Source organism: Neolamprologus brichardi, chromosome 20 (genome assembly GCF_056152115.1).
Source record: "Neolamprologus brichardi isolate AB-2024 chromosome 20, ASM5615211v1, whole genome shotgun sequence".
NCBI classification, from domain to species: Eukaryota; Metazoa; Chordata; class Actinopteri; order Cichliformes; family Cichlidae; genus Neolamprologus; species Neolamprologus brichardi.
Genome location: NC_142123.1, coordinates 1047424 through 1059741, shown reverse-complemented (window position 1 = coordinate 1059741; position 12318 = coordinate 1047424). Strand labels below are relative to the sequence as shown.

The 12318-nt window shown below is 41.9% G+C and overlaps 1 protein-coding gene across 1 annotated transcript; it reads right to left on the bottom strand.

Moving 5' to 3' along the window:
- Positions 1-3326: 3326 nt before the first annotated feature.
- On the bottom strand, positions 3327-8636 carry LOC102797917 (potassium voltage-gated channel subfamily A member 3). Its single transcript, XM_006785698.3, has 3 exons — positions 5576-8636; positions 4053-4120; positions 3327-3940 (listed from the first exon to the last, which is right to left on the bottom strand). The coding sequence occupies exon 1, from the start codon at positions 8420-8422 to the stop codon at positions 6827-6829; it is 1596 nt and encodes a 531-aa protein (XP_006785761.2). The 5' UTR covers positions 8423-8636; the 3' UTR covers positions 3327-3940; positions 4053-4120; positions 5576-6826.
- Positions 8637-12318: the final 3682 nt, after the last annotated feature.

The window sequence follows — 12318 nt, the reverse complement described above, 5'->3', positions numbered from 1 at the left end:
TGTCTGTGGATATTTGTATTATATTACTAAGAGTTGTGGAAAAACAACTATTGGGAAAGACACCAGAGAAATGGTGGAAATTGTGTCAGGAAGAGTTTATATTTATGGATCAGAAGACACTAGATTAGAGAGGATGGAAAAGGCATCAGGAAATGCAGAAATGAGGGATGCAGAAAATGAAAACGAAGGGGAGGGATGGAAGAACGGAGGTGGAGAGGGCAGCAGATAAAGGTCACAGTGACCGTGATGAGTCATCCAGCAGAATGCAGGAGCGTCTTTGTGTCTTTGTGTCTTTGTGTTAAACTGTCAGCCTCTCGACCATTTGTCTCTTTGTTTTGGCAGTAAAAGATTATTAATCTAAATCTTCTTGCATGTGTCAGACTGTGTGTATATTTGTATTTCTAAGGTATTTTTTTCTTTGCATTTGTATACAGAACTGGACAGGAAGTCCTGTGTTCTCTGCTACGCCTGCAGCTGAAAGCTGGTACTGATCAGCCAATCAGCAGTAAGAAATAATCTGATTTTAGTGGAAGCACTAGCAACAGCATCATCATCCTTAGCAACCATCGTTTCCTGCAGGGCCAAGACTGTGGCTCTGCAAGCGAACATGGAAATATCACAACTGGGAGTCACTAGAGGAAAAAACAACAAGAGGCGTGTGTCACATGACCAGGGCATAAAAGGCTTTGTTATACTTTATGTTAAGAAAGTTGTGAGTGAGTTTATTGTGAAAGTTCTTTTAAGAAGAATCTTGAAGCTGAAATCAGTCGACACCTTCCTTTATAACATTATTATGTTCACTCTAATCTGGACTCTGATTTTAAGACAAAATCTAATTATGATTAAAATAATAATTAGCTGTTGGTACTGTTAGAAGATGTCAAGCAGCCAATAAATAAAAAATGGTTTAAAATTAACATAAAATTAAAAATTTAATCATCAACAAACTGATCTCGCCTCTGGTCTAAAGCATAAGCATATATTTAGAGAATAACATTCAAATATACCAAAGTATTAAATGGGAATGATTGAAAAAGCTTACCCATGTGATGATAATTGATGAGTCCTGGTGTTCTGTGGACAAGTTTGTTCTGTGGAGTTATTTGATTATATTTTTACAGCTTGGAACTTTCCGCTCACGTGTTAAACTCACGCTGTTTCTCAAAAACAACAGACGAAAATTGAAAATTCAAATTATGAAAATCAAATGAAGTGAGAAAGATGATGTGTGAAGGATTTACTTGTAATGAGGGCTCTGTAGACTTTCTGGCTCACTGTTTACCTGCCTGGGCCTCAGCTTCTCTATTCCCGTCCCTGATAGCATTGGTGTGGGCCATAGTATGCAGCTGTTTCAGTTGCTTCATATTTATTAAGCGAGGAGCATTTTGCAGCTAATGATCCAAAGTGTTAGTAGAAGCCAAAAAAAGACTCTAAAAATTATGGATTAAAATTTGCTCCAAAGTGCAGTGTCTCTTGTGATAATATTAACCTTAGAAAAGTTAAGTAAATTTTGTGTATACGACTTCGTTCCTCTGATCACAGGTGACCAGAAACATTCAAAGGGACAAACTCATCATCTCCCTTCAAGATCTGTTGGCATTTTGACTGTAAAGCTTTTATATGATGTGTGTGCTGGGATGATGTTGGCTCACAATATTGAAATTGTTTCAACTTAATCTTGCTGTTCACATCAAGTCCCTGCATGGTGAGACCCAGCCTACACAGTGTACAATTCTAATAAACACACTGATACACAGAATTAGACTTTGCTAGCCTCTACCTCTGTGCACAGTTACAGTAACACCAACAGCTCAAGAGATTCGCTCTGAAATACACCTGCAGAGGCTGAATCTGCCACCAGCAACCCTCCCTTGTTACTACGGAGAGTTGTTGTGCATTAGCCCCGTGGCTAGTGTGAGGTCTGATGACATCATTTTTGTGATCGACTGCCACATTGTGCCTTTCCCTCTGTTTGATACTGAAGGAATAGACAAGCAAAAGAATGGAAACAGACACAAACAGACTGTGGGGGGGATTTGCTGCACATGTAAGAGGAGACAACCAAAGATATGGTGGTTTGATTCTTTCAGCCACACTTTTGGGGGGAGATGGCAGAGTGGTTAGTGAACTGTTAGTGAGCTCGTCGCAGCAATAAAGCACACTTTCTCATACACAGCCTGACAGCAGATTGCTGTAAACCTTTGTTACAATGTTAATATTTACCTCTTCGCCTGGGAGATGACATGAAGTTTTCCACTGGGCTCTAACACAGCTCAGTGCTCTTTAAGGTGCAACCAGACAGACCAGGGGGCGTCCAACGTAGAATTAAATTTAGGAATCACCAAATGTTTCTTTCTAAATCTGTCAGAGAGACGTCTCTTTTATTTTTAACATTGCCCTTCTAGTTCATTGATGGAGTACTCCGTCAAAGGCTTCCTGTCTGCTCCTGCTGCTACAGAGAGTTTGTGTGTTTTCCTGTAACAAAGGACTCTGGGCCAGCACTGTTTTTCACTATTAAAAGACTGTCACGTTGCAAGGCTCTTCACAGGAAACACTTGTTAAACAGTGGCACATCCTGTGTGCCAACAGCATTTATGCACACAGTAGAATCCAGAAAACCCATGAAATGATTGAATATTGCAGTACTGAAGGATTAAACCATTTTATGTCATGTACTTAATTGCATTATATGTTGCACAGGTGAGGCAGTCACTAATTCTTTGCCCAGCTATAAAACATTTCATGTATTTTCATTCTATTAACGCTTAACTGCAAATTTAATAGGTTTCTTTTATTGAACAATTTAGAGTGAGAGAAAGGCGGAGGGATACTAAACACAGGTTGTTAGTCTCCCTTCTAGTTAACTTAAAAGTGGAAATGTACTTTGGAAATGTATTGAATCCCGACATCCCTCTGGACGTAGCTGCAGGAAAGTTTGTCTATATTTCTACCTAAAAGCTTAAACAGACGAACAAAAAGTATAAAACTTGTTCACTGATTTATTGAGGAAAATGATCCAACATTATATATCAGTAAGTGGCACTAAAACTTTGCCTTGCAACTGTAAATGACAATTTGGCTACTTTCAGACTCTCTCTACATGGGTCATGTTTAAGACAGCACAAAAATAACACAGAACAAACAACATTTTGCCCTTTCCCATAAATCAGAGTGCACTCTGGGAAGGAGAAAGCCGTCCAAAGGCATGTGTATGTGCTGCATGTGTCTGTGTCTGCATAAATGCCTTTGTATTTTCCTCCACGTACAGTATATGTCGATGGAATAGCAGCGAACAGCACATGTACATATGCGTTTGTCTCACATATTACAAATACACAACACATAGAACTAACAAAGGCAAATGACTAACAGTCGTTGAATTTGTATCACAGTTTTATAGCAGTAAATTGTGGATGGCCTTGGTTTTCGCCACGTCTGTCTAAATGTTGGTCAGCTGTTGTCCACGATGAACATCTCTTCCCAGAAAGGTGAATACAGAATGCAAAAATCTTTGTATATTCCAGTAACGAGAAAGTGCTTTGCAAAATTGCTGTCTTGTTTTCTGCATCTATCCTTTTGAATTTATATAGAAAGCATGTGGTGAAAAAGTCCATTGCAGCTGAATTCTGTCTCAACAACGTCTGATCCTGCGATGGTTCCATTCACGGTGCTTTAGCCTCAGCGCGGAAGCAGCTACAAATCTGGATGTTGAGTGTCCATCATAAGCTTTTCAAAACTGCATGTTGTTGCATTTTGGAATGAGCTGTGGTTTGCTGGAGGGCGTGGCAGGGTGATTAATAGGCACAACTTGTTAATTCATGTTCAAGGGCACCAGCATGAGCAAGAAGGCAGGGTGGGAGAAATTAATCCAGAGAGATTTCTGTCTCGATTGCTAACTTGGCCAATCTGGCCCAACAGGAAGACCGGAGTCGCATCGCCCCTAAATGGAAAAATAAGGTCACTGCAGGTTAATGGCTAATCTGAATGCCTTCAAAATGACTCAGCTTTTCTAAGTAATTAGCACCTGTATCGAATCCATTTAGTTTGTTTACCTAAATGAGAGGCAGTCTAAGTGGTTTTGTTGGGGGTTCCAGGAGGTCTGAGCAGAGAAAGAGTTCACCTAAGAGAGAAAAAGACAAAATGGGGAAGGAAAAGCAAAACTATTAGTTTTGTGGTCTCTGCAAAAGCGAAGCTACTTCTCTTCCTTCTTTTGTCTCATTAACAGAACGGCAAGAACTGTGTAACTCTGAATAACGTCTTAGTGAGGAGAGCGTTAAGGACAGGAAATGAAAGTCTGACAGACATGATTGTAACTCTCAAGTGACCTGAGTCGACTTGAAATTAGCAGAAGTGAACAAAAATTGAAAGGATGAGGTCACTGCAGTGTGCAATGTCTCTAACAAGCTATCGTGTGGATTATTAAAGGCCCGGGAAATAAAGGCTTCCAGACTGGCCAATCCAGTTAGGTGAAAAACAAGTGGCTCCCATTTCTGCTTATTCACCTTCTGATCTATTAGTGTTTTCCTTTGCTAGAGATTTTATGTAACATGAGAAATGAGCAGGCTTTCAACTGATGATCAATATGGAGCTCACCATTGAAAAAATATAAAACTGCCAAGGATCAAATTGAAAACTTATAATCAATCAACGAAAAGGTTTAATCTGAGGCACCTCCCACTTTGCCTTTTAGGGTATCGCTCCAAATGAAGCTACCATGATTATCGCTAATCCCTAACTGGAAAGGTACACAAAAGATGTAATTTTGTGTAATCATTTAATTGTGTAGTCAATAGTTTAAGAATAATTATATTTCCCTTGTCCTGGCTTTCGAAAGTTTTATATCTGCCTCACTCTCGTCTCTGCTTTCAGTTAAGTGACCAGAGTCAGGGAGGACACTGGGCGTAAACAGACATAAATCTGGAGGATCATCAGTGCAACGGTATCAAAGATAGGACTGTGTTACATGAAAACGCACTTTTAAGACAAGCAAACAACAGAAAACCCCCATTACAGATTCCATTTCTTACTTTTTAAATAATTACAATGTATTCAGTTATTACAAGTACAAGCCTTCTTTTTTTTCTTGCTTTCTAATATCACATCCCCTTCATATCCATGAGAAATGACAAAGGTCACAAAGCAGGGCACCTGTTCAATTAGGAGATTACGGCCACCAGGGGGCAGCACAGTACACAACCTGCGTGAGCACGCTGTCGGGGTTCTTACCCATTTCTTAGACAGCGTCAGCTGAAGGTGAAAGACACCAGGATCACAAATCCTACACAAAGACTGACGAAGGTCTAAACATTAAAACACATACATGCATGACATCACTACACTGCTCGATGAAGGACGAAAGCCAAAAGCCTTCTTACAATATGCCGTTACAATAACTATATAGACTGACTGCCCTTTAACCTGAGTGCAGGTTAATTTAGCGTCAGTGCGTCTCGTGATGATAACTTCTTAGACTGAAATGACCTGCCTGAACTTTCCAAAAGCACGGCTCTTATGTTATGACTTACGCCAAAGCGATCGTTCAGAATGAGACGAGCACCACAGTGCTTAAACTTACCCGTTGTTTTAGTGGGAGAACAGCAGCCTCTGCTGAACGCCGACAGCAGCGCACTCGGGGCAGCCAGACAATGCGCTCCCAGTCCATTCACAATTTCCTCACGTCTCTTCTTCGGCCTCTCTTTTTGGAGCTATCTGTGTCGAGCCTGTGCTGTTTTGTAGGGCCGTTGTAATTAACAACCTCCTTGGTGGGATTTGTTTTTGTGTCGTTGTTCTGGTCTGGTGTGTTTGCACGGTGCCCCAACATCCTTCATACAGACCGAAGACAACCCATTAAGATAAAAATCTTCAATATTGCTTCCAAGCAATCTGGGAGGTTACTGTGGAAACAAAGGTGCCATGGTAACGGTGACTGGGGGGGTTACCGAGGTAACGACCGTCGCCATGGAGACTGCATCACAGTGGGCTATATTCGAGGCATCCGAAAAGAGACACGCTCCATCTTTGATCACTGTTTGTGTGCGCAAAAAAAAGCTCAGTGTTTCTTCGCTGCACGTGTGTCTTGCATCGATAATGAGAACTGGAGTCGGCTGGCCCCCGTGTTTACATGTCGCCGTTTAACCATTAAAATAGCCAAACAGGAGAATGCATACAAAGAAATTGTTGGGAATTCTTATATATATATTTTTAAAGAGAATAGCATTTGGACTAGACTTTAACGCACAATAAAGGCATCGCACAAAACGCTCTAATTGAGATATTATATGCTGAACTGTGTTTTTCAGACGTCACATGTGTTTAAACTCGCACACACAAACATATTTAAATGATTCTGGATATTATACATAGCCGATGATTGACGGATCACGACCCATAACGTTAATACAATGTGAGTGGCCTTCAAGTATTATACATCTGTGCACATCTGTCACAGTTATACAGCTTCTATGTCTACCTGTTGTGAAACATATACTCACTATTGCCCGACTCACAACAGGTCACCCCCCTCACTCAGAGGAGAATGGTAGGTCTAAAACTTTATAAGGAGCTCTTCGTCTTCTTACAAGCGCGAATGGAACCGCACAGAATTATGAATTCATACCACCGAAATGAAAAATCCCGAATCTTTGAATGGACAGCAAAGCAGCATCTCTGAACACATGTTTCCTTCTTTCGCTTCTTTTTTCTGTTTTTTTTCTTCTTTCTTTCTGATCCACAGCTGCTTCCACGCGCTCGTGCGCAACGGCAGAACCAGCTGTGTGTTGATTCGTCACCACGTCCTGTGTTCAATGTTATGGCTCTAAAAGAATGGCTACACGTCGGTGAAAATCTTTTTGTTTATATTCACACAATTCTGCGAGTTGTTCTGAGCGCTTGTGGGGAAGTTGGGCTGCTGTTTGAACGTGCTGTTTATCCCGTGCTCTTCTATCACCATGTACTCGCTCTTGCTGAGTGAAGAAGAAGAGCGAGTCTTCCTCAGCTCCTCGGTGTCTGCTAAAGGCTGACAGCTGCCCACGTGCAAGTACTGTGCCTGCTCCTCGCCCTCCGTTTCTCTGTGGTAGAAATAATTAAAATTGGAGACGATGACAGGCACAGGCAGGGCAATAGTCAGCACGCCAGCAATTGCGCACAAAGACCCCACAATCTTTCCCCCAATTGTCACGGGGTGCATGTCTCCGTAGCCCACTGTGGTCATGGTGACAACAGCCCACCAGAACGCGTCCGGGATGCTGTTGAAACCCGATTCTGGGTCGTCTGCCTCAGCAAAGTAGACAGCACTGGAGAAGAGGATGACACCGATGAATAAGAAGAAGATGAGCAGGCCCAGCTCGCGCATACTGGCCTTTAGAGTCTGTCCTAAAATCTGAAGCCCCTTAGAGTGACGCGACAGTTTGAAGATACGAAACACCCGAACAAGCCTAATTACGCGCAGAATGGCTAAAGACATGGCCTGCTGTCCGTTCCCTTGTCTTTCTGCCAGCTCTGTGCCCAGTGTGATGAAATAGGGAACAATGGCCACAATGTCTATAATGTTCATAATATTTTTGGAGAACGTGGCCTTACTCGGGCATGCAAAGAAGCGCACTAGCAGCTCGAATGAGAACCAGATTATACACAACGTCTCCACGACAAAGAAGGGGTCCGAGAACGGGCTGATGAAATAGGGGAGTGTGCCATTTATCACAGGCGCAATGGTGATTGGATCCCTGTTCTCATCCCTGAACTCCGGCAATGTCTCCAAGCAGAAAATGACAATGGAGATGAGAATGACCAAGACTGAGACTATTGCGATTCCCCGGGCGGGACCAGAGCTCTCTGGGTACTCAAAAAGCAGCCACACCTGTCTTTGAAATTCATTCTCAGGCAACGGTCGCTCCTCCTCCTTTATGAAACCCTCATCCTCCCTGAACTTCTCCATAGCCTCCTCACCCAGCTCGTAGAAGCGTATCTCCTCAGAAAAAATGTCAATGGGCACATTCACAGGTCTTCTTATGCGTCCGCCAGACTGGTAGTAATAGAGGATGGCATCAAAGCTGGGTCTGTTCCGATCGAAAAAGTATTCATTCCTGAGGGGATCAAAGTACCTCATCCTCTTCTTGGGGTCACCCAGCAGCGTCTCTGGAAACTGCGAGAGAGTCTTTAGCTGCGTTTCAAATCGTAGCCCTGAGATGTTGATGACCACCCTCTCGCAGCATTCGTGATCCGGTTCGTAACGGTCCAGAGAGTGGTGGCCCGGGAGAGCCGCTGACTCTTCTAGCATGTTGTCACAAGCCACAACAGTCATCACGTCGGCTTCTGTCTCGGTGTATCCGTGGTTCACCAGGTTGTCGCCCCGGGTTTTGGTTGCGCTTGGCGGGGGTGATTGAAGGAGGCTGAGGTGGTCGTCCATGCGCGATTGAAGACGCATACAGGGGCGGCCGCCTCGCCCCCTCCGCGGACCCCGGTCAACCACAGCCGTCGCCACCACAGCCTTGTCTCCTCTACGTCTCTCTCACTTTCTTTTCTCGCTTCACTTTCACTCCCCACTGTTGCTCTTCCCGCCCACGAGGAAAGATCTGGGTTTATAAACAGCCTTTCCACCCGCCCACGACGCGCCAGCGCTGGGTAACTTCACCCTCCTCCTCCAATCGTTGGACGCTCCAACATACAGAAAAAGCAACAGACGGGCGTCACTCAGCACATCCTTTGGGCGTGCCCACCTTCTTCTACCCCTCTCCCCGTCTTCTAGACGCGCGCTGACACACACAGACTCACACACACACTTGGCGAGTACAAACAGTCTCCTTTTAAACAAGGTCATTGCCCACAGATGGGATATTTTCAAATAGGCTGCTCATGAATATATCACAGCTTCATTTCCACGCGAAAGTATCATAAAAGATGCACCAGCACCAGAAATAAATTAGGGTGTGTCCTGGTAAAGTATTGCACCTACTTCTGCAGGCGATACAATTATTTAAATTAGGCTCAAGGAAAATGGTTAACGATTGATATCCCGTCTGAAATCTGAAAGATAATTAATGCCGAGTCCCAACGGTACGTGTTAAAGTGATGATCAGCGAGCGCGGGGATGAGGAAGAGAGGAGGTAGTTCAGTCAGGTCGATGTGTGATGAATACATAACAGCAGCAGCATAAAATGAAATTAAATGTTTGGTGAAAAGCTTAAAAAGAAGCAAGTGCCAAAGAAATTAATAGACATTAAGAGACACGCAGATCCTACCCCTCAGCTCATATGATACAAGGTCAGGTGACCTTAATAATGATAAATGTCAAAAGGGCAGGTACACAGCACTGTCCTGGGATAGGTCTGGTTATATATTGTCAAAAAGCAATCTGAAATGTGACTTTACCCCCACTGCAATAAAACTGGGCACATATGGGAAACTTCTAGTGAGGGGATGTGTGTGACTGACAAGCTCATATGTTATCATTATCCAGTATGGCAGGAAAACGACAAGCAAATAGAAATTATAACATTTTTTATTACTTCAGACAGTGTTGTATAATTACAGCGTACAGTGGAGTTTCCAGATGTCACTTGAATGGTTGCTGTCCGAGGTACTGAAGGGGGGGGGGGGGGGGGTGACTATTCAAACTATTCATTTATATTATTGTGTGTTTGTTTTTAACTCAAGTATGTCTGAGGCAGAACTTTAAACACAAGTTTAAACTCACTCTTTGGTTGAATCAGCATCAAACAGTCCTTTGACACAGCTGCTAAAACTGATCATGAATTACTCAAAGTGCAGCTTCTCTTGTCTATTTGTTCATGTTGTCATTTTGAACTACGTTGAGATAAACATTTACATTGGCTTCATTTGTTAATGTTTAACATTTAAAGGGGTGCAGCCTACTACTGAGTCAGATATGTCAACCTTCACGTTACCACGCAAACACACCGATATAAGTACCTTTAAATGCTAAACTAAACTGATAAATTAACTAAATAAACAACAAAGGTTTCATTTGGGCGACTGTAGCATTCACCTCAAATAAAGTGACTACACCCAAAATACCTTACAGACAATTTCACTACAAAAGCTTTGAAAAGACACAAAATGACCATAAAATAACTGTCATATCTAACAAAGCAAAAAAACAAACAAAAAACACCATTATTATTATTATTATTATTATTATTATTATTATTATTATTATTATTATTATTATTATTGTTGTTGTTGTTGTTGTTGTTGCTATTATTACTATTATTACTATTATTATTATTATTATTATTATTATTATTATTATTATTATTATTATTATGATGATGATGATGTGAAAACCCAATCTAAAGGACACATACAGCAATCAGGCTCAACCATGCCATACACAACATAAACGATACATAAGTATCAATTTTATTCTACATATGGTCTCAATAAGTCTCAGAAGTAAATGAACCAATATTTGCTTCATGTTTTTCTGACGTGCAGAAAACATTCAATCACAGGTTATCAGATATTCTGCTCAACTTACTTAGCCCAGATTTTTTTCTTTGGCACACACTCGTTTTCATATCTTAGTGAGGACATCTAATTGACATATAGCCACTTACCCTAACCATCAAAAATAAATACCTAACCCTAACCCTCAGCCTAATTTTGAGCTTAAAAAATGCCTTCAAAATCGTGGGACAGGCTTTTTGTCCCCATAAGTGACTGCTGGGCCCCACAAATATACATCAGCCACATCAGTTTTTTTGGTCCTCACAAAGATGTCTAAACATGTACACACACACACACACACACACACACACACACACACACACACACACACACATACTTACAGTAATATTTAGTGAAAAACATTAAGAAATTGTAGATTTTCCGAGCAGTTTCCCAGCAGGGCGACGTGATGATGGTTATCACTTTCATCTCCTGGCTCGGGTGTTTCTCTTTTGGATTTGCAGACTTTCCCTCTGCCTCTCCCTGTACTCCTGCTTCCTTTCACATTCCATACCTTGGCTCTCATTCAGTAGATATGAGAGTTTCCAAAGCTTGCCCGAGCTAAATAAACTGAGAAAGCTTCAAAAACACATTTTCATTATTTGGAGATTTGTCACGCTGCTTTTTGCTGTTCATTTTTAAATAAGGGTAATGAAGATGGATGTCCACTTAGGTTACACGTGGCCTGCTTATATATTTATAGCTGTTACCAAATATTTGCTTGACCATCTATAAGGTGCAGGTACAGCAGAGAAAGGCTTGGGATTGGAGAGAATTTCACTTTGTCATTGGAAAGATCAAAGACCGTGAAAAGGTTACAAGAAATGAGGACAGTCCCTGAAGCGGAGGACATTGTGCTGTTTCACACTTCTGCAAAGAGCTGCTCTGGATTTAGGATAAATGTAGAAATAAGAGAACATTTGTGCAAACATCACTGTGCACGTATGTGCCTGTATACTTGTGTACGTGCGTCTTTGTTATGTGGGTGTGGGTGGGTGTTGGTGGATGTGAGCTGAAAATAAAATATGATGAATGCATGAAAGCATGAAAGCTGCCTGCTTTAGCAAACTGTCTCTGAGAACAGAAGAAACAGCAGATACACACAGTGTCATTAAGACTTTAAGAGCTCTCTTTGAACACCTTGGGAATGCTAAAGCTCTTTTTGTGCCCCCACTCCCCGAACATCTTAGCCTCAGACAACATTTCAACAAGTGGAAGGAAGAAAGAAACCAAAGGGAGGAAAGAGACCTAATTGTAAGCTATGCAGCTGTGAAAGATGGTAGTGCTTGGTGCTCATGAACACCTGCTTCCTCCAGATTAAATGAGCATTAGATATGTGGACTAATCTGTAGAAACACACACTCAGATCCTCACACACTATTTGCACTGAACTTTTCTGGAAGCATGGAGTATTTTTACATCCATTTACATAACACTTATTTGAAACAGACCTACCTTAAATATAACGACTAATCATATAGTAAAACCAACCAATGGTGTCTTTTATTACCACTCTGAGGGCCTAAGTGGATTTCAAATAAATAAACTGTGAAACTTGCAGAGACTAACCTTTCCATAGAAGAAGTGAGTTAGCAGGGAGAGAGACAGAGAGCACGGCAGTAAAACCTGACGCTCATAACTTCCCCTCCCTTCTCTCAGAGGCAGAAACCTTCAGCTTTCAGGTTCCTCTTCTGTGGAACCAGCTCTCAGTTTGGATTGGGGAGACAAACCCCACTCTACTCTTAAGATTAAGTTCAAACTTTCCTTTTTGACAAAGCATACTCATATAGAGCCGGATCAGGTGACCCTGAATCCTCCCTTAGTTACTTTGCAGTAGGCTTAGGCTGCCGGGGA